The sequence below is a fragment of the Motacilla alba genome, chromosome 3 (genome assembly GCF_015832195.1).
Source record: "Motacilla alba alba isolate MOTALB_02 chromosome 3, Motacilla_alba_V1.0_pri, whole genome shotgun sequence".
Lineage (NCBI taxonomy): Eukaryota > Metazoa > Chordata > Aves > Passeriformes > Motacillidae > Motacilla > Motacilla alba.
The window spans coordinates 100,113,363-100,141,357 of record NC_052018.1 but is presented as its reverse complement, the minus strand read 5'-3'; the positions used below and the strand labels follow the sequence as shown (position 1 = coordinate 100,141,357).

Here is a 27,995-nt window from a genome sequence, read left to right as displayed (position 1 = left end):
CAGTCCCTTTTCTTGTATTCAGAAAGCTTTATGTGCCCAGTGCCAAGCCTTCCTGTCCTGGCCTTACCCAGCCAGCTCCCTGGGTTGGAGCCATACATGAATTCAGATGGGTTCCCTGCTCTTCCTCCTTGCCGTTGCAGCTGCTGTAGTGTGGTCTTAATTTCTGGCATGATTTATTTAACTTTTCCTTCTCTGGTGTTCTTGGAGCAGCTGCAGCCTGAGTGGGTCTTCATGCAAGGGAATGAGTCCTGCAGGAATGTGCCAGGAAGTCAGGAACTATGGCAAGATAATTAACCCTCTTTTCCAAAGCATCTGGGATCCAGGAAAACAAGTTAATCCTGGCAGAGGCAGTATAGCAGTACTCAGATTTAAACATTGGAATGGGATTGTAGGATGGGGATGGCTGAAGTTGGCAGTTGAAGCACAATGCAGGATGTAATTACTCATTCATATAAGCAATTATCTGTTTACTTTCCCTTGCCATCTTTTCTTTCCATTTGTGTTTTATCTTTCTTCAAGCTACTAAAAAATTAAATTGCTTGTGCTCCATTCAAAATTCAAGTGGGTAGTAGTCAAATAAGCCTCCAGAAGTTATTAGAGTGCTTCTTACTGAAAATCCTAAATTTTCTGTCGCTTAGGCTGTTAATACAATAGACTTTGGATGTTTCAGGAAGCACAGTTTGTATTTCAGTGATGCTTTCTCTATCAGCAAAGTGCAAACTTCTGGACATTTTAAACTGAATGACATGGATGCAGGGATTTGCATGTAATATAGATTATGCTTCTATTTTCTCTTCTGTTAACCACAGCACTGTAACTGCTAAATCAGATTAAATCAGTGAGCTTTAGATAAGCATCCTGTCAAAAGGCTTCAGAAGTGTCTAAGAAATAGCTGGTCAGACAGTGACCTGGTAATCTTTTTTTGAAGTTGCTGCATGGCTTCTGATTGAACCACAGTAACCTACAACTTCAGTAGCTGAAGGTGGGAATCCTACTTACTGAACTTCTAGTTCTCTTATCTTCATGGGGTGCACTTTAAATCCAAAACAAACTCCTGAGTTCTGAGGATAGAGCTCAAACTGGAGTATTTTAGTTACACATTATGTTTCCCTTGCCCAAGATTTCTGTGGTGTTTTTTCCATCTCTTTATTGCTGTATGGGCAAAGACCTGTCTGTGCCTTTACAAGGATCCTTTATATGCCCCTAACTCTTCCTTTTTGTGTCCTTTTAACAGGAAGCAATGAGAGCTAGCCAGAGGATTCCAGATTAGGACTGAGCTATCAATTTATTTCAAAGTAACATGTTCTCTAGTCTTGCTTTTTTCAGCTCTTTCATATAATAATAATAATAAAAACAACCCTACCTGAAGCAGTCTGAAGGGCAAGCTTCTCTCATGAAGAGAAAGAAGGTGGTAACACTTCACCAGGTCTTGTATGGACCCCAAGTGCACAGCTGAGTGCAACCCTGCTCTGCTTGCTTTCTTCACCATAGGCAAATAACACATCATTTACATTTGAGTGCTGCTTCAATCTGCCCCTGCCATTACCTCCAGTGCACCCACCTTTGATGACCCTAGCATTGCAGAAAAAAAAAAAGGGAAGAAGAAATTGAGGGTTTCCTTTTTATCTCCTATAGCTTCCAAATGAAGCTTGTTCTTCTGTCTTCTGCACAATTTGAAAATTCCTAAGAAACAGGGCAGGGATACTCAAGGATGCAAGGACAGCAGAACTAATCTTACTCTTTGAAAGTGGCAGAAAGAAATGAGTCGGAGCTCTTGGCCTGAGACTGCCAGCACAGCCTCCATTTTATTTTATTTTATTGCTGAAAGCAGACTCAGCTTTCCAGGAACTCTGCTTTGTGGACCTTTCCGGAGAACATCCGGCCAAGGACAAGGCTCCTTTCACGGGGAGGACAGAGCGGCTCCGAGGCCAGGATGGCACATGTTCATGGGTGGAATGTGTGTGGGGTGAGGCTCCCTGCTCCAAGGGGACACTTGTTTCTCTCCTGTGGCATGCTGCCATCCCAGCAGCCTTGGCAGGAGCCCTTCCTGCACTAAGCTGCTCATAGCTGACCAATGTTTGAGAGGGGCTCGTCTTTAAACTGCTTAAGCAGCAGTCACTTTCCATGTGAAGCTGCTCTTAAGCCATTTTGCAAGCACTTAAGCTGCTTCAATCTTGTAGTCCTCTTGAGATGCTGAAATTCCCTATTTCCCCAGTCACTGTGTGACTGCCTGTACCTTGCATTAGCCTGGTTCCTGTTAAAGACTCTGTAGATCAGTATTCCAAAGAGTCACTCACTTGAGTGCCTGCTCTGAGTTGTGTGTGTGGTTTGAGCTTAGGCTTGCCAGCTGTGAGGTTGGCTCCTGAGCCAAAGAGGGTGGGAGTTTGCCCTTACATTTTAGGGCAGAAGAGGCCTAAAAACAAATGGCTTAGTGGTCCAGGTTTCACTGGGAGCTCAGACATTTGTCCACACATTTGTCCACACTTGGCCCGCAGCTTGCTGAGGAGTCTGTTTGCCTTTAGCCAAACACCGTGCCAGTAACCCTGAATCAGCCTTGTACCCAGGGCTGTGCAACACAGAGGCCAAGCTGATAACAACTGCATTTTGCTTTGTGTCCTTTCCAAGCCTAGATCAAGTTTCCCTGCTGAGATCTGGGGGAAGGGTGGGTGGAGAGGCTGAGCTGTGCTCACCTGGAAGATACCGTTTTTATCTGCTCTGTGAACAGGGAGCTCAGCAGGGGGAACATGAGCACACCTTTGGCTCTTGGTTGTGGCAGCAGCACAGAACAGACACCAGTGTCTGTGCTGCTGGCCTGTTAACCAGAGAAGCTTTCAGAGCCAGGCTGGTTGAGTTTACACACAGGTGTCTGGTTGATTGATTGTGGCAAAGTGGATTTTATTTATGCAGTTTAAATAGCTTTGGGCTTGGTACAAGGTAGCTGTGTGGCACCTGGCTTGCACATGATGAATACATGAGGCCCAGGATCTTTGAGTTCCCTGCTTTCTTGCCAGTTCCTCCTGGTTTCCTAATGAAATGGAGCAGCTTGCCTATGCAGCTTGCTTGATCTTGGAGATTGCATTGGTCCTCACAGGTCCTCACACAGCCAAGTACCTGTCCTTGTCCTCCCACAAGTCCAGACTTTGCTGGGGAATGTCACTGGACTGGTTGTGCATTGTGTGGAGGTGACACTGAATAACCTACCTGTGCCTGGGTTTTGCCTGCAGGGCTTTGTAAGGCCAGAGGGTGCCAGTTTCTGCCAGGAATCTGGTGAGAGTGAGGAGATGAGCTCAGTGAAGTATAAGGCAGCTATTGCCACAAAGACATTTATCAACCACGTTCCCGCAGACCTTTCACAACAGACTTCTGCCTCTCCTCCCTCTCCTGGTTCCTTTCATGGCCTACAGTTCTGCCTAGAAATAAATTATAATTTTTTTTTCTTAAATGAAAAAATGGCCTTAGATGATGTGTAGTCACAATTTCCTTTTATGCCAGGCACAGCCCAGGTGATAAAATCCTGGGTTGTCCTGTTTATCTGAAATACAGGAGGCTGCCGTGGAATAAAGGGCAGGGTCCTTCAGGACCAAGCACCTGCAGCTCTGCTGTTGTCAGGTTTCTGCAGTATTTTACCAGATTTGTATCTCTGGACCAGACACCTGATCATCAGAAATGTGTCCTGGCATCCACTCAACTTACTTTTCTGTCAGTTGAAGCAGGAAACTTACTATCTCAAAGTAGCAGGCATAGATTTTGTTGTTGTTATCATTATTGTTGTTATTATTATTTCTTCCATGTCTGCAGCTGTTGCCTTCCCTCCTTCCCTGTGATGGGCTGAGTTAGCAGGGAGGAAGCTCCCCTGTGGGCCTGTCCTGGCTAACAGCAAAGGTGGGCCACTATTCCCCAGGTGTGTATCCTTCAAGGAGACAATCAGGCACAACTGCAGTTTTGGAGTGTCCTTTTGTAACCAGGAGAATCAAGACACAGAGACCACTGCTTTTGTGTTTCTGTTCATATCCAGGCTTTGGCTCTTGTCTAGTGCTTCCCAGGTAACAGGGGCTGGGGGACAGGGTCAGTGGGTCCTGCTGTTTCCTCCCCTGGATCCCGGCAGGGGCTTGGACAAAGCTGGCAGGGAGCAAGGCAGGGCCTGCCCTGCTGATAAGGGACAGCAGGTGGCAGCAAGAAATCCAGGACCCTTGGCTCCGAGTTCAGCACTGGGGACTGCTGTGTTGGCTTCTGCTGAACTGGGGACAGTGAAATCTTAGACAAACTCTCTGGAGTAGGTCTGACACGTGCTCGAGGGCTGTGTGAGGTCATGGGATGCTGTCCTGCAGCATCTGCACTGGCTCACCCCCAAGGACCTGCCAAGACATGCAGAAGGACCCCCAGGTGCACCAGAATGGCCACTCCAGAATTTTCTGAGCTGTCTGTGGATGAGGAGAGAGACTGTGTAGGGCACAGCCAAGGGCAGCAAGCACATATGTGGCTGAACACAGCTGTGCTTTGGAGAGGGCAGCGTGTAAGATTGTTTATGCAGAAACCTATCCTTGACTTTGGAATCTCCTCTTTATTTTATTTGGGTAACCAAGAGGCACCCAAGGTGGAAAACTCAATGTCTGAATCTCTTCTGCAGTCTTACCAGCTCTGGGGTGTGAGCTAAGACAATCTCCACAGCCCTGTTCCTAAGAGCAGCATTGCAAAAGAGCCCCACTGGATAATCCAGAAACCTGGGTTTGGTTCCACTTGTGTAAGCAATTTATCAGGCAAGAGGTGATATTTCATCCCTCCTCCTTGAGGGAGCTGGTGTGCTTCTGAACATGTGCAAATGCCTTTGATACTTCAATGATAATGGATACATGGCAGCCGGGCTTAGCAACAACAGATCTTGCAAGACAAGTGTGATCGCTTCCACAGGGGACAGAATGGAAAAGGATCCAACAGCCAAAGATGTGAGCAATGCTACTCCTGAGGAGCAGTAATTAAATAAATGCAATGAGGCAGTGAAAGGCGTGAACAAGTGACTGCCACAGCAGCATAGGTGGAGCGTGGAGGGTCCCTGTGGGGTGAGACATCTGCCTCAAAGGGCTCACAAAAGAGGTGCAGGGAGAGGGTGGGACTGGGTCCCAGTCCCTTTCCTCCTGATTTTCCTTTGGGCTCTGCTTGTCCCACTTCTCACAGTGGGAGCATCAGGGAAATAATGGCAGAGGTGGGGCTGTGACTGTCTCCCTGGCTCCTGCCTGGCTGCTGGATGGTGCCACTCCTGAGCCATGCCCTGCGGGCTCTGTCTAGAGCTCACCCCCACGCAGGGAGCAGCAAGCCCGGCCTACCTGATGAGCTCTCTGGTGGCTTTTTTCAAGGAGGAGCCTGTTTTCAGATGGTCACGGGTAGAGACACCCCCTCTCACCATGCACAAAGCAGGAGGTGAGAGCTGGGTTGGAAGGATGCTGAGACCATAGAGTGTGTGTGTGTGGGGGCCTTCAGGGACTTTACTGCCACTGACACATTGGCAAAACAAGTGGGAGATTCAAAAGGGAGATAGGGGTGGGAGGGAGAGGCTGTGGGCACACATTCCCATAATGATGAGCTGCAGAAGGAAGACTTAGGTGAAGGAGAAGCCCTAACACTGGTGGAGGCTGCCATGGGCCAAAGCAGGAGCTGGGCAAAGTCTTGACCCTGTCAGCCGTGTGCTGTCAAGCTCTGGCTGTTCTCTGGACTCCCTAGTGTTATCGTAACTCCTGGGAGAGGGTGGGGGTAGCTTCAAACTTGGAGACAGTCCACTTGTACCCAGAGCAAAATAGTTGTTTTGCTACCACATTAACCATGCTGGTTAATTTGGGAATTTTCCACATTCTTTTTGTTTTCTGTCCTCATTACATGTAAGAAAAATTTGCTTTAGATGGCGTTTCAGAACAGGAATTTTGCAACAGTCGTAGAGCAGCTGCGTAGTTGTACCTGTTAGAAAGCTGTTCCTTTGCCCTCCCCTCTTGGCTTCAGCTGGGCTTGTTCCTGCAATGCTTTCCTTCTGGATTTGCTCCTTTTGGGTTCTCCTTTTGTTTACGCTCCTTTCTTTCAGGCTGGGGCGCATGTTTCCAAGGGTCTGCCTAGAGCCAGAGGTCACAGTCTCTTCGATGTTTAAACTCAGCCATGGATTTTGTAACACTTGTGGGGAGAACAACCAACCTTGGTTTGATATTTTTGGCAGCCCTCTCTCTCCAGACTCTGGGCTGCTTTCTATGCCATCCCTGATGCCTTGCTGGGGACAGAAGAAGCCTGAAAATGCAGGGCAGCTGCTGGCATTCCCACTCCCACAGCTGTGTCAGGCAGTGAACTCCATGGTACTTGTCCTGTTGGCCTGGGAGGGACCTGGGGCCCAGGATCTCAGCCTGTGCCATGCCAGGACACCCCTGATCTTTGTGACATGGGGAACACACAGCATGGCTGGCTGTCCCTGGGCACTGCTGGACCTGTGTGATCAGATGGCAAAATCCACTGTGAGCCCCTGCCCTTTGAGCAGGGTAGAAACTCCAGCTGACAGGCAGCTGGAGGAGCAGCCTGGTAAGCACAGCCCCGTGAGTGTGTGATAAGGGAGCACTTGCCCCTGGACACTCCTTGGGCAAACCCTTTGCCCAGAGCTGTCACCCACCCTGCCATGGGGACCGAGCTCTGGTCCTTCACCCCCAGCCTCCTGCGCTGCCTCCCGGGTGGATTTGCTGCCAGCTCTGCTTTCCTACTAAGGCAAAGTGCAAAGGCATCTCTTGCATCACACCAGGGGAGTGAGGGCCAGGCAGGGCTGTCCCTGCCAGCAGCAGCACTGCAGGCACCAGGCAGGCACAGGAGGCTTTAAAGATCCACAGACCTGCTCCCATCCAGTTCCCCATCTCCTGTAAATGAAACAGACTAGCTTTGAAAAATAAAAATACTCCTAGCAAATGGAAGCCGCTGCTTCCAGCTGAGATTTGTCTCCTCCAAGGGGAGGACAATTTGCCTTTGAGACAACCAAAATGTTTTCTGCATGAAAGGCCTGGCTCTCCTCTCTGTGACAGCACTGGTATCTTGTGTCACCTGTTTGCAAGGCAGCTTTGAATGTAACTGTTTATGTAACCTATTAAAAATACATTAATGTGCCTTCTTATTCTTTTCTTCCTTGTCAAGGAGTTGGTCAGACACGGTTTCAGGTGAGTTCTGAGAGCTGGTTGCTGCTGAAGAGTGCAAAGGAGTCAGATATGGTGTAAGAGTTTCCAGACTCAGAGTGGGCTCTGCAGGAGCATCCCTGTGCCTTGCTGCACACCCTCTCCCAGTGTTGGCACACACAGACGTCAGGCACAGCACCCTGTTTTTCAGAGAGCATCACACCTCTCTAGCCCCCTGGTTAATGGTTAGACCCACATTGCAGCAGCTGCCTCCCTGGCCCAGCTGTGGAATGAGTCACGGATTTTAAATATTGGATTTTCTGATCTTGCCCTTTGGACTTATTTTTGATGTGGCGGTTGGTAAACTGTGTGCTTCTAAGCTCAGGCTGCTGTGAAATCCTCTCTGCACTGCTGCACCCCTGAGCAGGTACATTATGGTAAGTTGTACAGGAGCAGTGTCTGATGGAAGTTGGCACAAATGGCTCAAGGCAGGAGGCTGATTTTGGCTCAGCTTAGTGTAGAATTGCCTCTCAAAGAAAGTGCTGGTGAGAAGGGGCCTGTGGCGGTCTCAGATTCAGCCAGCCTTTGGAGCAGGATTGTTGCCAAAGCTGGGTCAGAGCAGCTAAGGCTGGAAAATTTGAAACTATGGAAACCCCTCCACTCTGTGTCCATGTCCCAGGGCTGCACCACCCTTCCAGGGAAGGAGCTTTTCCTAACACCCTGAAACCAGCCAGGCTGAATTACCCCCTGGAAAGGCTTCAGCTTCATCCTCCCTTCTAGCTGCCAAGTCACTGCTAAATCACCCCAACCTCCTCTCCTTCCCAATTAACCAAGCCAGCTGTCTCCACCTCTCCCTGTAGACAATGTTCCCTGACCTCAACCAGCCTGGTGGCCCTGCTAGTCCTCTCCAGCTTCCAGCAGATCCATGCTCATCCTGGAGGGGCTGTTCACACCCACCAAGTCCTGCTGAAAGGGAATGCCTAGAGCCAGGACATGCTGAAGTCAAGCTCAGAAACAAGCTTCTTGTTGTGTCTGCTCCAGGAAGGCTTCAGGAGAAGCTGGTTTTGAGGGATTTCTGGATGAGATGGGTCTGAGCCACCTGGCACGTGCCCAGCACTGATAAGCAAGGCCTGCCTGTGCCTGTCTCCTTGCAACACCGCAGCATCCTCCTGGCCACTGAGGGCTACAGGCTACTGCTTTGAACTGTCTTCTCTGCCCCATGGAAGAGCAACACAGTTTGGGGATATCACCAGCACAAAGCTGGCATGTCCCGAGTTCTGGACTATTCAGAGCAGCAGGCACCTCTCCACTGGCTCCTGGGCACTGCCCACCCCTCCTGGAGTAGGTCCAAGGGGTTCAGCTGCTCCCAGATTCCACAGGCTATGTGGCTGGAACCCAGGGGAGCTGGTGGAGCTGGCTTGCCCTGCTCAAGGCCAGCTCATCCATCTTCACCCTGCTGAAACAGCTCACTATGAATGGAGAGGCGAGTGTAGTGCTTCATTTGGATGGATAGCAGGGAGCAGAGGGACTTTGCAGGGTCATGTTGGGTGCTTCAGCAATGTCTGGGCTCCAAACCTGAGTCTTTGTGGAGCATTAGGCTTCCTTCTCTTTTCCCCTCTGTGGGACTGAGAGGTGCTGGGCAGCCGATTCCTGCCCAGAGCTACCTGGTCCCCACTGGTCACTCCTCTCTGAAGGATGGTGTCACATGCCTAAGGCTGCTCCTCTGAGGTCTGAAAGATTAGACTGGAGTTTTATGGGTGGGAGATGTCCCAGGGCTGAGGTCAGAGACAGAAATGTAATGTCTGCCCTGCTCTGTTATACAATCCGCTATTAAATAATCACTCGGGGTCACTGCGCCTGCCAGGCCACTGCAGCTGGCAGTGGGGCTGCTGGAAAAACAGGATCACTGTCCACTGGACAAGAAGGACAAGGAAAAGCAGTAACACCCTTCTGGGCTGTCCCATGCTCAGACCCTTCCCAGCCTTGGGGCTCCTCATTGCAAGGTGCTTTTCAGTGGCAGAGGCACTTGCTAGGACACAGCCTATTTGTAGGATGGTGGCAGTGGGGAGGTGGCTGTGGCCACGGTGACGAAAGGCTGGTGTTTGTCTGTGGGATGTGTGGTTGAAGTGTGTGAGCAGGGAACTGTGCCTGTCACAAAGACACTGGTTCTCCACTGAATCTGGTCAAGGGGAACACCCAGCCTCCATCCAGCTCAGCTCTGTGCCCCCCAGCCCATGACTGCTCTCTGCATTTCCTAAACCTGCAGTGGAGCCAAGGCTGGGGCAGAGCCATGGCCTGCCATGAGCTGCCAACCAGCACGTAGGGGCTGGGCCAGTGCCACGGTGCCAGGTTGTGCTGCCCACCTGGGACTGACACCCATTAAAACAGCTCTGTGGTCATGATTTCAAAGGTGCTGCAGAAGAAAGTAGCTGAACTGGATGCTTGGAGGACATCAGGGAACCTATGGGAATGGCTACTGATGATCTGTGTTGGTTGCAAGTGAGCAGGCTGCAAGGGAGCTGGATGATTTTCCCTAGGAGATACAGGCCAAGTCCAGGAAAAGAAACCACGCTGGTGGGGGAAGCTCACAAAGCAAAGCTGGGAAGCAGCCACACCGCACTCAGAGCCTGAGCATCGCTGTCCAGGGATTCCTGTCCTCCAGCATGCATTTACAGCTAGCTAGCCTACTTCTGCTGGATAATTTCTTCCTAATAAGGGATTTTGGCAGGTGGCTGTGCTCCCCTGAGGGTGAGGGAGAGCAGCTCAATACAAGCAACAAACCGGTGTGGAGCAGGGTGAGTTCTTTTTGATTTAACTCAGAGGGTGGCAGTGAAATAGAAATACTGGGGGATGACTGGATGGCGCTGAGGAAGCTTGAGGTATCCCTTACTTGGATTTGCCGCCTGTGATCAGGGAGGCATTCTGGCTTAATGCAGTTGTTTTGTTATTTAATGCCACTTGATTTTCCTTTACACTTTCCCAAATGTTTTAAGCTATTCTTTGTTGTGCTTATCCACTTTTTAATCTGAGGTCAAATGATTGGATCTTAATCCCTGGATCTCAAATGAATTTGCCTTTTGGTTTCCAGCCCTCTGCTACAGCCAGGCTTGCGGTCCCCTTTTCCTCCTCTCATAGCTTCTCTATTTCTTGCAAGTTAGCATTACTTGAGAAGAACAAAACTGGTGATATCCCCCTGATTAATATTTCCAAACAATTTAATGTTTTTCCTTGTGATGTTTTTCCCTGGAGCCTTTTTTTTGTCAAACGACCTAAATGTGATCATAGCCAGTGCAATACTGTGCTTTTTGTGGCTGACTGGGTACAGAGACAGCTGCCATGGAGTGATCCTACAGGAATGTACCTAAATCAAATTTACAGTCTTCCTGGAGGAGAGGGGGTGGGACAGCCTCTGAATTAGATTCACAAATCCAAAGATGACAGGATGCTGATCTCAGCCCCACCCTCTGGGTTTTGCTAAAACTTGGTTTCTCATTCCATTGCAATCGCCCTGTGCTGCAAGTTTCTTGCTCAAATGTATGCAAGAAGTCTTGGAGGAAGATTAAATACAATTTTTCAACAGCATGTTCTAGATTTTATTGAGAAGAGCTGAGATCTAATTAAATTAATATGTTAATCCAGCCAGATTAAATAGCACATTCTACTTTGTGTCTTTAGCTTGGCCCAGGGGCCAGATGGAACCTACAAACACAGAACTGGTCTTGCCCTTCATGTCTAGACTTAGACCCAGACTTTGCTTTAATACCTGGGACTAGATCCAGACAGTTTCATTGGCGTGTTAAGGATCACAACCTACATCCAGGCCTGACTGGGAGCACAGAAGTGATCCCAGCCCTGAAGGGTGCTGCTGCCCCAGGTACCCTCTCATTAGCCCATGGTGCTGCTGGGGGAAGCTCAGGTCCCCACCTCACCTGGCTTTCCTGGGTGCTGCCATCACTGGGTCTTATGCCAGCTCCTGCTGGCAGCTGTCCTGTCTTTGAGGTACCCAAGTCCTTGGCAAGGCAGCCTGTGCTAGTCCAAAACTTCTCCTGACTGGGGTACAGTGAGCTTTGACCATGTGGCTTAATTACATCCAAACTCATTATATCCTGACAGACCCTCATCCAAGGGTGTGTGTGTGACCCTGTGATGGAGGGATTTGCCTTCCAGAAAAGGACAACGAGAGCTGCAGGTCAGATTCTGCTGTGGGAATTCAGCAGGACTCTCTTAAGCACAACTCATCTCTATGCAGCCAGTCTGGACTTGCATGGAAAAAAAGCATGTGAAACTCCGGGAATAAACCACCTACTTCCTCGTGAGGACCTGTAAGTCTCACCCAGCCAAGTAGCTGCAAAGCAAGCCAGTCAAGTAGCTGCAAAGGATGCAAATAAACTCTGCTGTGTAATTAGCACCCCTTGTATGCCGGGGCAATCATTCCTAACCCTACACGCAACCAGGAGCCAGGTCTGCCTACATGGGGCTCAATTCCAAACACCCTCCCCAGGTGTAAAGCTGCGCCGCTTCCCTCCAATCAGGATCACATGGTGATGCTTTGCCCCGTATGGAAGGAGCTGGCTTGTGATATGAGAGATCAGTTATGCTGCAAGGACAAATATCCTCTTCTAAAGCCCACAGCCAGTGCTGATAGGAGTGTTTGCTGGTAAACACCTGCAGCTTGCTGAGCTAATTAGTCTGATTTTATTACATTAAAGAATGAAATGTCTACGCAGCATTTTTCCTGGTGAGACTCTGAACTGCCGCTGAGGCCTCTGTGATGGTGGAGTACTTTCCGTCCTAAATTGTCCCTGGTAGCCTGATTTTTGCATTCTGCACCATGCAGACAAAGCACTGGTAGTACGGGCTGAAGCACAGTCACTGAGTCACTGATCATATGGGGACTCCTTCTCCCTTGAGCCTTGCTGTTTGTACCAGAAAAACAGACACAGCTCTTGGAAGGAGGCTGTGTGACTTCAGGGACTGGTGTGATTGTCTCTGCAAGACATTTGATGGGTGTCACAGTGACAGCTGGAGCAATGCTTCTTTTCCTAGGACAAGAGGTTTGGAAAATAGAGTCCGGGGGTGTGGGAAAGCTCTTTCTCTGTGGTGTCCTCGATGGACTATAGGGTCATTGGGAAATGACACCAATGGGATCCAAACCCAAGAGGTGCTTCTTATTTTTAGAGATGCAGAGCAGGCAGCAGGTGGGTAAGCAGAGCTGGCCTCCAGATGAGGCTGGGAGCAGCGTGCTGGCTGTAGACAGGGGCATCTCTGCAGGGGAGCAGCCCTGGGGTTTGCCGGCATACTGGCACTCCAAGCAGCACTGCAGCCTTCGCAGGAGTCAGTATCTAAGCCAGACTTTAAAAACAGCCTTGTCTTGTGCTGCTGCTTAAGAGTGAGATGGAAATCTGACTGTGTTTATACAGACGGAAATGATGGGACTCCGCTTGAGCAAACGCTTGCAATGAAAGATTCAGCTGGCTATGGAGCTTCGCTTCCAGGAACAGAAGAAAACCACTTAGCCATTTAATCCTTTGAAGACTTCAATCACCCTGATAAGATGTAGACAGCGCAGGACAAGGGAGATGGCTTTCATGTGCCCCTGCAAGACAGTCACCTCCCCAGGCAGGCTGCATCCCACCACCCCAGAGAGCCACACAGGCCAGCATGGCTCCTGAGCCTGCCCACTGCCCTTTCCCCGGCTGTGACACAGTCCCTCGATTTAAACCCTTAATCCTGGGAAGATTGTGCAATAGCTCCTTCAGGCTGAGAACGGATTATGCCCGTTTCAAAGGTATTTGGCACTCTGGCTGCACCGGGAGAGCCCAATCAACCAGCCCAACCTCTCCTGCAAGAGCACCTGCAGGCAATTCTTGCAGCTGGTGCCTAGCAACTTGCTCTGAGCTGCTCTCACAGCTAAAATTCAATGTTATTTCCACCTTCCTCCCCAGAGGAGCAGCTCCTGGGTCAACATCAGAGAAGAATGAGACATTTCCCTCTCAGATTGCTATAAATTAGTGGTATGGGAGGGGCTGCTTTCTCTCAAGTGCATGTCCTGCAGCCAACTAAAAAGGCATCTCCTCTCAGCATGTGGGACAGCTTCAGGTTCAGGAGATTAAGTAAAATGTTTTTTTCCCTTCCTTCCCAATTTGTTTTCTGCTCCCAAATGCCTCTGCTTCCTTGCAGTTCTCTGCAGAAGAACCAGGCTTGGATTCATGCTGTGTCTCACCTTGGCTTTGCTTGGGTGAGCCCCAGGTTATGCCAACACACACAGGTAGCTACAAGCCCGGGGCTGTGCTGAGCACTCTCTAATGACGCACAGCAACTTTTAGATCACCTGTGTGACAAATGAAGGCAGCCCTGAATCTGAGAGTGATGCCCTTGGGAAATGGCGAGCACCAGAAAGAAAAAAAAGCATAGGAAACCAAGATCGCCTGTTTACGGGGCTGAGATGTTTGCCGAGGTAGTGAGGCAAACATCAGCCAGCCTGGGCAGGACCGAGCAGCGTGTGCCTGCATGTGGGCAGGGCACAGGAATGGGCGCTGGGAAGAGGGAGCCAAAGGGAGGATCCAGCTGCAGAGTGGGCAGGGGCTCGGGGAGCAGCACATCCTCCAGCGCCTGCTGGCACGGTGCAGAGGGAGGAGCGCTCCAGCTGGAAGAGTTGGGAAGCTGTGAGTAGAGAAGTCCATAAGTAGTAGGGCTGTGGTACGGCAGCCTGGGTGTTTTTCAGAGAAAAGCAAGACGAGGTGCCTTGTAGGGCATTTCCAATCTCTGGGAGGGCACGTGTTTGCCTCTGGGAACAAGCCCGAGATCCAGATTGATTTCCCAGTGGGAGTCTGTTAGGATATCTCAGACTTGCCTGAGTGACACAGCTCCCTTGGTGGGGTCTGGTGGGAGGGCAGCTGACCACTGCCTGCCCTGGCTGTTCCCAGTGCTAGCGCTGGTTCACCACTGCAGAGCTGACCTCTCCTTGCCTCCCCAGTTTTATTCCTTGGGAAGCCCTGGGTGGTCCTAGCGACTGCAGACAGAGAGTTGGAGGTGCCTTATTGCTGTGGACAGGGTGGTTTTCAGCAGAGCCACCTTTATCTCACAGCTGTCTGTCCTCAGCTTCTGCAGTGCCCGCAGCACTGCACAGTCTGGAAGGAGGAGTGGGAATCTCCTGGTCACTAGTTTGGACTCGGCAGCCTGAAGCAGATGAGGAGAGAGGTTGGTAAGTGCAGAAGCACCAATGGAGACATCTCCAGCTCATCCCAGGACTCTCAGCCCTCCAAGGTGGGACATGGCTCTGTTCCCCAGCCCAGCAGTGGTGCTCAGCATGCTTCAGGTAGGTGTTTGGCTTAAGGATTTTTCATCATACAGATTACTTTAAACAAGCCCAACGGCATTGCACAGGCTGGCTGATGAGGATTGAGAAACGCTTTACACAGAAAGACATAAAGGACACAAGTCTGATTCAGCCTTTCCTAGTGTCCAGTGGGTGCCTCTGGCCTGCATGGACCACGAACTGGCCAGTCCCCTGCCATGCTGTGATGCCTGAAGGCCAGGAGACATTGTGGTGGCTCTTCCAGCCGCAGGAAGGGACAGCTCTCCAAGCAGCATGACCGAGCAGCCTTTATCTCACTGCATGGGTGACACTGGTGGTGTTTGTTGGCTGGCCCAAAGTGGGTTTGGGACAAGCTTGGGACAGCAGAGTTTTCAGAGCAGCATGGCCAAATCCAGGAGAAGATGCTGCCTGCAGTACAAAACTGTGACTCTGGTGGCTGAAGGGGCTACTGGCCCAGCTGGCACTCGTGGGTCAGGCGTCCTGCTCCAGCAATCCCTTCCCACCACAGCCTGCCTGTGGTTTGCACAGTTGTTCCCAAGCTCCTTCCAGGCCAAATCCACAGCCAGCTTAAGCAGTTTCAGTCCTAACTCCTTTCCTAGCCTTGCTCAGAGGAATGTAGCTGGGAGTGCAGTGGAGATGGGGACCTTTGCAACCAGGAGAAGACAGGTTGATAGCAAAATTCTCAGCTCAGAAAATGTCTCCTTCCTTCCTGCAAACATAAGGGGACAGAATTAAGGCTGAGCTTTCTGACCTCCAAGTTCTTGACTTCTGCTCTCACATTACAGCAGCAGCAAATCCTGTTGCATGAAGCAGAAATCTATCTGTCTGAACACGCAGTATTTCAAATTCTTCTCTGTGTAAACTGTTCCAAACTTGACCGGGAACAAGGCTGTTTACTAACAGCAGAATTTGGAAGCTTCTTTAATATTGTGGTGTTTTTTCCCCTGTTTTTTTTTTTTTTTTAGTTTGCATATTGAGCTGCTGAAGCTTAAATTTGGCAGCTAACATTGTCAATATGTTTTACTTCAAGTTATTTCCCTTTGCCCGATTGCCTGAATATTTCTGCAATACCTCTATGTACAGAGTGTGCTCTGCCTTCCTTCTGATGGAAAGAAAGGTTTTCCTTCACTTGGTATGAGGTTAGAAAGGCAAGCAATGGTATGCTCATTTTCAGCAAATAAGTAGAGGATATTAAACTGCAAAAGGCCCATGGCAATATTTTTGGTTTTTTTCCTAAAATTCATATGAACGCTTTTGTACAAAGGGGTTGAATCCTGCTTCCATTTATGGTGACGTAAATCTACAATAATGTTCTTTTACAGAACTGCACATTTTATTAATCCAAGTGTCATAACTAGAATTGAATAGATGATAATAGTTTGATCATTGTATCCTTTTGCAGTTCTCACTTGCTGTGACTGCAGCATCTTTTAGACATTTTACTTTCTTTTTTGTGTGTTGTAGATATTAAACTTTCTGACACAAGGGATGCCAAAGTAAGCACAGCAAGAGGCATCATGAACCCCTGTGTTAGGAAACCCCTTATGTGGTACTTTGATAGTAAAGGAAAGCAAGGTTTGGAAAGCAGTTGTAGGTGCTTCTGTGATAGTTGGTTTTTACTTTGAAAATCTCTTCTGAGTTTTCCCTCCACCTCCGTTTTGGCAGAACCTAACTCTGTTTGCTTTTAAGATTGCTGTCACTCACAAGCTGCCTCTCCAGAACTAAGTTAGTTAGCATAGCTAAAAACTGAGAAAAATGGTTTCTACAGTGAGCATTGCCACGGCGAAGTGGGGTTTTGCAAGCCTGTTGCTCACTTCACATGATTTATTGGACATTGTGTTCTTCTAACAAGTGACAAGGTCATACTGACCAATTTGCCTGAGAAGGTTTACGCACACAACCTTTAGCAATAGGAAACCTCACAGACTTAAAACTTCATGCAGTAAGGGCAGCTCACTTTCACGGCTGGCCTTTTACAAGGATGAAGCAAGGTCAGTTCGGATGGAGAGGAACAAGACTCTTGCAAACCCCAGAGACAGGAGGAATGTTTAGTTCCTTGGAAACTTGGGTGGCTTGTTCTGATTTAGAGCTGTCCTGCGTGTTTCCAGCCCCAGTGCAGCAGCAGCGCTACAGAGAGGAGCTGGAGTTACGGCTGGAAATGCAGAGCAGGCTGGAAATGCAGAGCAGGCTGGTCGCTCTCCCGGCTGTCCCCAGGGCCCAGCAGAGGTGGAAATGGGACGCGAGGGCCCAGCAGCGTGAGGGTGCAGGTGGTCACCAGCACACGGGTGACGCTCCGGCTGTGAGCTCTACATGAGCGAGCTGTGGCCGAGGGAAGGAGGGAGGGACCCCTGAAGGATGCGCTGCCTGAAGAGGTGTTTTGTATGGCCTGGGGGCCTCCTCACCCCGTGTCCCGCTGGAGCCCCGCTGCTCCATCTCAGCGTACGCGGGGTGCCGTGAGGGAGGCGCTCAGCCTGGGGCTGGGGCCGGGTATCTGGGCCTGTGTGCATGTCTGTGTCTCTGTGTGTATGCGTCTATCTGTCTGTCTGTCTGTGTGTCTGTCTCGCCCTCACGCCGCCCGGCCCCCGGCGCTTCCCCCTTCCCGCTGCAGCCCCGGGGTCTCCGGCCCCGCCCCTCCCGGCCTGAGGCCCCGCCCCGCGCGCCGCCGGCGGGCGATAAAGGTCTCGCGGCGGAGCTCTGACGTCACGGGGAGTTAATTTTAAACCCGGACAAGATGGCGGCGAGGGACGCGGCGCGGCGCGCGGGCCCGGCCCGCCACCGGCCCGCCCCGGCAGGTAACGAGGCCCGGCGGCGGCACCGGGGGCGGCGGCGGGGCTGTGCTCGCGAGGTCGGTCCGGAGCGCGGGGCTGGGCGGCCTGGCGGCGCCGAGCGGCGCCGGGGGAAAGGCCCCCGTGTCTCCCCCCTCCTCAAAATGGCGTGGGCGGCCGCCCGCCCCCGAGGGGCGGCGGGGAAATCGCGGCAGCGGCCCCCGCGCCCGGCCCGCGGTCGCTCCCCGGCGGGGTCACCGCGCTTTCCCCGCGCCGCTGCCGGGGCCTCCCCCGCTGCGGTCGGCGGCCCCTGCCGGAGCGGGGGCGGCCCGGGGGCCACTGTCGGTGACCTTATTCCCCGCTGCGGTGCGGCCGGGCCTCACCGTGTGTACCTCAGCTCCGGGAGGAGCGGGGGCTGCGCCCCGGGGCCGCGGGGCGCTAGCGTTGCACAGTGCCGGGACCGCAGCCAGGTAGCCCGGAGGGCGCCGACTTTCCCGGGGCCGCGTCCGCTTGAGGAGGGAGCAGCCGCGGGCAGCTCGGGGAAGGAGGTGACTGATCCCTGTCGGCCCGTCCCCCACATGGAGCTGGTGCGCTCCGCTGTCAGCGCTGCTCTCGCCTGTAATCTATCCCCTGGTGGGCATGGGACGTGGCTTTGGCTGGGTGTTTAGCCTCGGGTGTGCTGGAGTCTGCGCAGTGTGCTGCTTAAAGTATGGTTATTTCTCAGGAACGGCTTAAAATGTGAGAGCTCGTAGCAGTCTCGCCGCCGTACGCTCGGCGAGGGGCACCTGGGACTTGTGAGGGTTGTACTGCCTCGAACGCTGAGTTGTATCATGTGAGGTTTTTAGCACTGCACTGGAACACTGAACTATTTTAACATCTTTGTTGTGTAACTCTCACTTAATTTGGAAGCAGAAAGATTGGACTGGGCACAATTAAACAAAACCTAGCAGATGCCGTGTGCCGCGATTGGTTTCAATTGCTTGATTTGCAAGCCAACTAGAGATAGGGAAATGTAGCCGCACTATAAACTGGGAGATACAGAATGACAACTCACCTGGCTTGATTTACAGGGAGGAAAAGGCAGTGCTTCTGAGCATCAGGAAAAGTTTGATTGCGTTTGGCAGCCTTGCAATTTGAATAATTTAAAAGAGCCCAGAGATTGAAGTTGAGGATATGATACTGCTTTACTGCTCAAGGGCTGGTCTCTCTCCCTCCCGCCACTGCTCAATTTTCTTTGATTTCAGTTTTCTGTGTTTTTGCCACTGTGTCATGTAATTATCTCAAAGCATTATTGCATAGTTTTCTCAAGGTCATAAGAGTGCCAGCACACCTGTAATAAATGGCCTTTAATTAGCTGTGTCATCATTAGCAGTGGAAACATGCACATGTCGCTCTTAGTTGCATCTGAACTTTAGTCATGGAACAACTTAGGTGATAGGGTCTGCATGGATGGTCTGTGCCTGCCTGCAGAAGGGCTCTCTGCACAGTGAAATAAAGCAGAGGGATAGGTTGGAATAGTTACAAGAGAGCAGTGGAACAGGAGAGGCCTTTAACTCCTCCTGTACCATTACTGAGTGTTGCTTAACAGCTGTTACATCCTAGCTTACCCTAAAATCAATAATCATGTTACAGCACTTCCTCAGGTAATAGCACTAGTTTTTTGTCTTTTCATCTTGAATTATTTTGAAAGCAGGGAGTGGAGTTGAGGAAGGCCGTATTCTTTTCTTTTTTATCGTTCACTTGTGATGTGATGGTCTTCAGGGCAGTTAGGACTTAGTGAAGGGAAGGAGAGATCTTGACTCTATTTCAGAAGGCTGGTTTATTATGATATATATTACATTATAAAGACCACACTATAACTATACTACAAAGAACAAGATTCATCAGAAGGCGAGACAGGAATAGAAAGGAATGAATAATAAAGTTCTGTGACTCCCAGAGAGTCCGAGAGCTGCTGCCCCATTGACTGGTCAGCGAGTAGAAACATCTCACATTGACCAATCGAGAAAGCACCTGCTGCATTCCACAGTAGCAGATAAATTGTTTACACTTGAAGCTGAGGCCCTCTCAGCTTCTCAGAAGAAGAAAATGCTAGCGAAGGGATTTTCATAAAATATCATAACTACACACTTGCCTACAACTTAAAACCTAGCAGAGAAATAGTTTCAGCACAGAAGAGTTTTACTTGAATTATTGCAAAAGCATTGTTTTTGAGCATGACAGTCTGTCCTGGTTTAGGAGGCTGGGCAGCTCTTGCTTGTATTGGATGCACAGGAATGCTTGAGCCACCTCTTACAAGAGTCCTAATACTTCTTAGGTACCTTGTATCAATTGCAGTCCCTTTGGTTTGCTTAAATATCAGTGATTGATATTTGCTTACTGACTGTACTGATAAAGTAGCACTGACGGGAGTGAGGTGCTGTGATAGATGAGGAGTTGTTTTCTCTTCCTGCCCTGTAATTGAGGGCACACTACCTCATGCTGGCTAGCCTGGACAGGAGCAGGTCTGTGGGGAGGAGAAGGGCTGGGGATTTTCCTCCTGTGTAATAGAGGAGCACTTATCTCCTGGTGCCTGCATCACATTGTCCCCAGCTTTGAGCTTCCCAACTTCCAAACCAGATGAAATAGGCAGATGGAAGTGCAGGTGTCAGTTCTATGTCCTTGTTGGTTTGGTAGTGAACCACAGTGGCGTTGGTCTCCAGTGCCCTCACGATCACAGGCTTCACTTCAGCGCTGTAATAAAAGTACTTTTAACTTTGTGCCTGTTGTTAGTAGGCTGTTGTACATCTTATCACAGTCCATGGGAGTTTCGAGGACATGCATAAGGAAAACTACCAAATTTCACTCAAGTGTTACCTTACATAAGTTAGGTTTGAATTTGCTTTTGTTCTTATATTGTGATTATGAACAGGCCTCATTGCTGGGATGATCTTTATATTCAAGGCAGTCTTTGAATGGGAAGTTTTAAACTTAAAAATCAGGCTGAGTTGTTGCCTTGTTTTTTAATTTACTTAATTTCTTTTTCTACTGTTGCTGCATGCTGTGCCTGCAATGTGATCTGTGAGCTGCCTGAGTGCATTTTTTTCAACTTTTTCCTGAAGGCTGCATTTATTTCTTAAACTTACTATACTAGTTGTCAGTATTTTAGGTTTTGTCTATAACCTCAACTATCTAAGGTGAACAAGGCACAAAAATATTTTCTAAGTTTCTGTATTGGCAGATGTGCTGTTTTTGCCATTGGTCAACAACTGAAAAAATTCAGAAATACTTATATATGGTGACTTTACTCTTGCTGAAGTATGACTGGGTTTCTTTTTTAAAAACCTTTTCAACAACTTGATCTTCCTGAGATGTCCTGGAGGAAAGATAGAAGTAGCTTTCCTTGGTTTTGGAAGGTTGTTCTTGCTACGATACAAAGAATTGTTATCTCATCCTGTAGCTGATTTTAAGGTCATGGTGCTGCGTAGGGAGTTGCTTTACGTGAATATGTTTCTGGGGTTGGGATTTTTGTCTGAGAGACCAGAACAAGCAAATGAGCAGGTTTCAGGTTTTAGATATGTGTGAAAACACGGCTCACATGGATGTCTGCTCTTTCAGTTAGCTGCAAAGAAATGACTGATAAGAAATAAGTGATGTCTTTTAGGATAAGAATTATAATCAAGGAATTTCTCGGAGCAAATGAATACATAATAGGAACTTGTGTTTTGAGAGCATTGGTAACTAACTTGCCTGACCTTTAGCTTCTGTTGGTTTCTGAAATAATATATTCTGTGTAGTGTTCATTTCCAGGAAAACAAGACTGTTTGCTTGCCAAGCTTTTTGAAACACTTTGAATCTAAAACTTGGAAGGACTGTTGAAATTCCTTCCTTCAACTCCCCAAGTTGGTGTTTAACTGGAGTTCTTGCTCTGCAGCAAAGCAAGGAGTTCACTATCCCCCTTTGTGTTTGGGAGGGAGCCCACATCCCTGTGCTAGGGCCATAATTATCTCTACAGGATGTGTAAGCATGTGAACATCCTCCTAAAGTTATCTATTCAGTTTGTCTGGAATCTGTCACTGGGAAGTTTGGCTGCTCCACAGAAGTGTTACTCCTTGAAGTAACAAGACTGCTTTATATCTCATTGTGAGAATAGTAGATCTTTGAAGGTATATAAGTATCTCCTTCAATTAACTAAACAGGGAAAAAAGAGAAAAGCTATGCTAATTTAATTATGGTTAGTAGCTGGCTTCTCTTTAAGGTTGGAAAAACTTGAAGTAGAATGTTTGCCACCAGAGATGGCACTACTGAGCATCCAAGGCAGTCCAGAGCAGCTTACATGAGTAAATGCAGGTAAGATGGATGTTGGAATTCCTGTTTGATGCCCACTTGATGAACTTATGAGTGTGACTAATAGGAATTCAAATATAAGGTGAAAGAGAAGTCCTTTTGGGCCTTTGCAGAAATGATTTTTGAAAATAAGCTGTATTTTAAGAATGGTCCTGCTCTTGTCTATTACGGAGGGATAGGTGAGAGGACTGGCAAAAGTCTTCGTAAAAGGCTGCGTGTCTTTTGGGGAAGGATTTTTTGTTCACAGCTTGGTTACTTGGCCTCGCTTTACCCTTTGTGTGGGGGAAATTCTGATATGCTTTACTAGGGTGAGAGATGTCTCATGTAGTTTGTTGTTTTGGTTTTTTTTTTTTCTAAATGTATTTTCAGCATTGTTTTCAGGGCAGATGATGAGCAAATGATGATTGCATTTCCAGCCCTATCTGTTGGTGATTTTTGCATGGCAAGGTGGGATTTGCTACTGTAGGTCATGGCAGGATCCTTTTAAAGGACTGGAATAGAAGCCAAAATGTTGAAGACTTGAACTGATAAGATGTTGTACAGATTGTAGACATGGAATGTAGAATGCAGTTTCCAGTGAATTGATATTTGAGAGTAGAACCTAATTTGCTCTTACACAGTTGTTGTTCCAGTGACATCAGAATCAGGTTCCAGTCTGTAGTTCGTGTCAAATTATAATGCATTTATTTTCCCACCATCACCTCACAGATAAGCATGTTGAATTTACAAATTCTTATTGGTCTCAGTAAAATATTTGGAATGTCTTTTTGAGCCATGTATTGGATAATGCCTCCAGGATAACAAGGTGCCTTTTTTTTTCACTTGGATTGAAAATTACAGAAACTTGTTGGAGAACTTGTGTCAGCTGCTTGTACTCATGTGTTAGGACTGCTTTCCCTGTGTTGTGCATACTTGGAAAAGTTGTTCTCACCTCTTATCTCCTCCAGCAGGGTGGTACTGCTGAGTGGAAGAGTAAGTGCAGCTATTTTAGCTGTTTCTTTAAACCCAATCCTCTGATAATACTGCCTGCAAACTTGCTGTCTTGTTCCCCTCCCCTCCTCGACCTCTTCTGCATGAAAGAAAGGGTCCTCTGGCTTTTACTTGTAGGTGTTCATTTGTCTTGGTCTGTGTGGTGTGATCTACTTGGGGAGCTGTAAACTTTTGGGAAATAAAAGGTTCAATCTGTCAATCCTTTGCCTAATATGGGAATCATCACAGCCCTGATTTCAGGGGAGGAACAGTCTCTTGAAGTATGTGAACTCCTAGGCATGGAGACAGAAGCTTGGCCTCCTTTAATGTATTGCTTAGACATAAAATAATAGTGAAAATAACTGCTGTAGAAAATGAGGTTAAGGCTCTTGATGTAATCAAACCATTTTCTTAAAGCAAGAAGTCATCTTGCTTTTAAGAGAATTAAGTTTCTTAAATACTTTGTAATCCTGAACTAAGGAACTGTGTTCAAGATTTTAAACATTGCCTTGAAGCTGCCCTCAAAGCAGTTAATACTTATCTTTCAGGGAGCAAAGTCTTAAGCTTGTTATTAGGACAGGAAGGGAGAGTAGTTCAAAATTCTTAAAAGGAAATCTTTCGAACTGCTGGTATGTCAGGCTTGTTGCTAATAAATTGTTTGGAAAAGTGCAGTAAGTAATGATTTTGAGGGTTAGGACATAGAACTGGAGTATTTTCTACAGCTAGTAGTACTATAGAAATAGCTGCTGAAGACCTACATGTTATGTGTTCAGATTTAAAAGGGAAAAACCCTTACAAAATAAAATACTGCTGGTACAAACATACAGAAACGTGACTTCTGCTTTTAAACTTAATTTTTTTCAACAGAAAAATGAACACACTATCTACTGTGAACATTTGGATAGCAAATGTGGTTAAATGCTTGTAGAACCTTCAGATGCTATGAGAAATCCTGCTTGTTTGAGAAGACCCTCAAAATGCAATTTGGTGCTTTTGAAGAGGTTGGAAGTTGGCTTGTGAAAGACTGAATATTATTCTTGGAGTCTTGTTCTGAGTACTTTGAGTTGCAGACATATCACTGTGTCATTAATCAAATATCACCCTGAGTTGTTCTTTAGTCTAATCTTTTGTTGATTTATTTCTGTGGTGCATTAGGACTAGATTAAACTTTAGTGAGCTTTGAAGAGGAGCACACTGCTATCTTTCTCTGTTTCAGTTCATCTTATAATCCTAGCCTTTTCTCCCCAGAGCTTACTCTGTGTACTGTAAGGAAAGATTTCATGCATCCACCAAATGAGGACGTTAAATATGATCTACAGAGACTGCACTATTGGTTGGAAGGTTGTGCTGAAACAGATTTTGTAGAGTTGTATTTCCCTCTTTCTTCTTCACCCAAGTGAAAGATGTATATTAAACTGTTGTGGTCTCAACACAGGGTAGCCCTGCAGAAGAGCAGTTTGATTGTCCAGATGTATTTAGACAAGTTTGAGAGCTTGAGGTGAAGAGAAGTAGTAAGGAGCCCCCTCTGTGTTAGTTCTTGTCGGGATGATAAGTGTGGCTTGTCTTACAGCTGAGATTGCGGACTTCTTTCACTTCTATACTTCTAGGCTTGCTGGCCAGCTGCCATCAGTGTACACATGACAATGGCATTTCCTGTCTAAGGAGAATGTGTTTAAAAATCAAAAGTGCTCCAGGTGTTGAGACTTGTTTTGTAGCAGTGGCTAACATTTCTGTGGTGACAAGAATTGTGAACAATGTTAAAAATTGTTGGGTAAGTGGGTGAGCCTTGAGCCCTTTGAACATAGAAAGGTGCTTGTATGGAGCTGAGCTGCTGAAGTGTGTGTTATAATGTCCTTGGGACAATTTAACGAGTGATACTGAAATCAACATTTTTCTGATCTCCTCTGTAGTAGCCCAGCTCTCGATGGGTGCAGTGTATTCAGTAGGTGTGTTCAAGGGGATACTCCTCCCGTGCAGGAAGGACTGTGCCACGCTCAAGATCTTCCTACCAGTCACACGTCCTGGCCTGTAACACTGACAAACTGAAACCTGTGGCAGCCTTCATTTATAAGGGAAGGAAACCTTGTTCTTAAGTGAAGGTTAACAAATGTGTTGGCTACCCCAGCCTAAATCTGGACTTTATTCAGATAGAGACAAATCTTTGGCAACACACGGTCAGATCCAGTTACAGCCCAGTTGTCTACCCATCTTTGCAGTGTTATCATATATCACCAAGTCAGTTCCTACATGAATATGCTTCTTAACTGTACTTGTGGGTTTTGGGAGTCTGGAGAAATTTTCCAACTGAACTGGGTTGTAGTTACAGAGCTGAACTTTTCTTTTGGCACCAGTTCCCAGTGAAGCAGTCTGTGCCTCCCCCTCAGCAGTGTTGGCGTGGCTGTTTCAGAGGCTGTAGAGTGCAGAGCACTTCACTTGGTGTCCCGGATAAGCTGGTGCTGGACCTGGGACAGCAGTGCCAGCACAGAGGGCAGCATCCCTGTGCTGTTCAACAGTGCAGCTGAACTGTGCCCTGCAGAGGAGACTGCATGGCTCTGCTGTTTGTTCATCTTCAGTTCTAGTGGTGGTTGGATTTCTGTTTCAGGTTTTGTAGTTTGTAGGAAACTGCTTGTATTGGATTGCTTTTTCTGCTGGTTTGGCTTCAGTAGCTGACTTGGCTGTAAGCAGTGTTGGGTATGTGGCAGAATTAGCAGGAAAGGCTGTGTGGTGCTGCATGGTGCTGGAAGTGGGAAAGAGTGGGAGAGCCCCTGTGAGTGGGTGGTTAAGACTCAGCTGTGCTATTGAAACAGGCTTGAAGAGGCACCGGGGAGAGGGGAGGAGGCAGTTACTGGCACTGTCTTGTTGGCAGAATTAATGTACTTTGAGCTGTTGCCTTAACAAGGGATTTGTGTGTAGCAGCAGCAATGATGCCTGGCAGAGACTCAGGAGTTGTGGCAATAGGTGTGGGGCTTTGAAGTGTATGGACTTAGGTACCATATCAATTATTATGGGTTAATTGCAGGAAAGGGATGTGGCAGCCCAGGCCTATTTCTCTACATGCTTAGTAGCAGGGACCCTGGTAAAAACTATTTTTGTTGTAGCTGTGTGAGAAAAATCTCTTTCCCCAGTGGAGATAAAGTGAAGACATGCAAAATGTGATTTTTAAAAACATTTTTTTTGGTTTCAATTCTCTTTAACGGTGCCTTGTGTGGAACTTTTTTCCTGTTTTGATTCCCATTGTTGATGTGGGTGTTAATTGTGTTGATGCATGTTGTGTTTCCCCTGTTATGCTTCCCTTTCATCTGATGGGTGTCAGTGACCCTACTGAGTTAGGAACAGTTAAGAAGGGAGAAGAAGTTGAAATACTTCATGGAGTTGTCCGCAGGTGGTTACTGTATCAGTTTTGCAAACTGTGTGATCTAGAGAAGACAGTTTTTTAAAGAAACTTGCGCTCTCTCTGTACGGCCCTTTGTTCTTTGAAATGAAATGTAGAATTCTGGGGTTCAGTGCTGGAAAAACTGGCTGGAAGCCAGCTCTCTTAGCTGCAGGAACTGGTGATGGGAAGCTGAGTGTGAACTGAAGTTGGGCTGAAAGAGCACCTTTAGTTGGAAGCTGCATTGAATTGTTACGGTTGGAAAATATCTCTAAGATGAGAGTCCAGCTGTTATCCTGGTGCTTCCGTGTTCACCACTAACAGCATGTCCCCAAGTGCCGCATCCACTTGTTTTTTGAACGCTTCCAGGTATGGTGATTTCACCACTTTCTGGGCCAGCCTGTTCCAGTGCCTGACCATCCTTTCCATGAAGAAATGTTTCCTAATATCCAACCTAAACCTTCCTTAGCACCATTTGAAGCCATTTCTTCTCATCTTGTCACTTGTTACCTGGGAGAAGAGACCACCCCCCACCTCACTACAACCTCCTTTAAAGGAGTTGTAAAGAGTGCTGAAGTCACCCCGAGCCACCTTTTTTCCAGGCTAAACTCTCCCAGCTCCCTCAGCTGCTCCTGATCAGAGTTGTGCTGCAGACCCTTCCCCAGCACCTCAGGGTCTTTCTTGCAGTGAGGGGCTCAAAGCTGAACCTAGTAATTGAGGTGTGGCCTTACCAGTGCTGAGTGCAGGAGGTTGATCACCACCCTCATCCTGCTGGCCACACTGCTGCTGCCATTCAGCTTGCTAAAAGCAACAATGAAAGGTTTGAGCCTCTTTGTACTGTGTTTCCTTACATTGGTGTTTGTGACTGACAACTTGTTTATGCTGGAAATGAGTAGGAAACCTGACCCTCTGGCATATCTTCTCTACAGCCAAAGGAAGCGCTCACTGCTTTCTGCTGAGCTCCTCTGTGGCCGTGATGCAGATGCACCTCGGTAACTAAACCACCTCTGACTGGCAATCGAAAGACCAAACATGGGGGAATTGCAGTTGGCGTTTCTCACTCCATTCTTTTCTCCCTATTCTTGCTCAAAATACCCATTTAGGTTAGCTGCTTATTGTTTAAATTACTGGCTGCTGACACGAGGATACATACAAGGTACATAAAACAGTTATGGCCTAAACCAATTAGAAAATAGTGACTTCTTGAGTGAGCAACAACCTTAAATAAAATTACTCTGAAATACAAGCAGAAGTCTGCCTGCTTTAAATGTGTATGGCCTGCAAGGATCCAGTTAGCTCTCAGTGTTCATGAGGAGCTGTCACTTGCCATTTCCACAGTTCATGGTGAACTAGGGCACTGTCAGATCTGGAGTACTCTCATTCCCATCCTCAAGAGCCTGCCTGATGGGTAAGAAAGGGGAGAAAAGGTGAGCAAGAGGCCTTTTAATGCTTTAATCTGCCCTTAGTGTTTTAATACAGCTTTCTTTGAGGGGGCTGGAAAAGTACTGGTGAATCTTACTGTGGGTAGTGATCCTGTTAGGTCCTTCAGTGAGTGTGCTATTAATAGCTGTGATTTTTGGGCAGAGGGGAAGAAGGATGAGAAGCATGCTTTGCCACTATCCTTACCCTGCATGATTTTTCTTGTAGCTATGGAGAAACCTCTTTCTTATCAAGTTCATAATGTGCTTTCTAAAGAGCAGTCATTTTATATAATGTTTTTCAACTTACTGGGTTTGTAGTGCTTATTCTTAGCCTCTCCTTATTGGCATTCTCTCACTTGTATTGGTTGAGAAGAGCTGAATTAGAGGGTTGACTTTTTTTGCTACACATTTTCATTATATGAAGTTTCCCTCTTGCTTTTTTTTTGTCCCTGTAAAGGAGAACACAAAATGCCAGCTTATCGGTATTTTGTGTAGGGGAGAGCTGTCAGCAGAGAAGCAATTTAAGGCACTTAGGAGTAGACAGGCCTATTGTTTGATTAGTTGTGGTGCTTCAGAGGTATCTAGGTCATCAGAATATCATCTTTTTCCTCCTTCCTGACAGAATTGTAGCTTCAGGTGCTTTTTGCTTCAGCTCACAGTTTATGTAACAGTTCTAGATGTGTCCCTTTAACATCCCATTGC

At 47.9% G+C, this 27,995-nt stretch overlaps 1 protein-coding gene across 6 annotated transcripts in view; it reads left to right on the top strand.

Annotated features, from left to right (window-relative positions):
- Positions 1-13,927: 13,927 nt before the first annotated feature.
- ATL2 (atlastin GTPase 2) overlaps positions 13,928-27,995 on the top strand; it is a 40,796-nt gene continuing 26,728 nt past the window's right edge. For 2 of the 6 annotated variants that reach the window (XM_038131752.1, XM_038131756.1), the window contains exon 1: positions 13,929-14,442. In XM_038131752.1, coding sequence (XP_037987680.1) covers positions 14,313-14,442 — 130 coding nt within the window. In that variant the 5' untranslated portion in view covers positions 13,929-14,312. Of the gene's footprint in view, positions 14,443-17,080; positions 17,235-27,995 lie in introns of those variants that run through there. The other 4 variants (XM_038131753.1, XM_038131755.1, XM_038131754.1 and 1 more) reach the window with 4 other exon arrangements.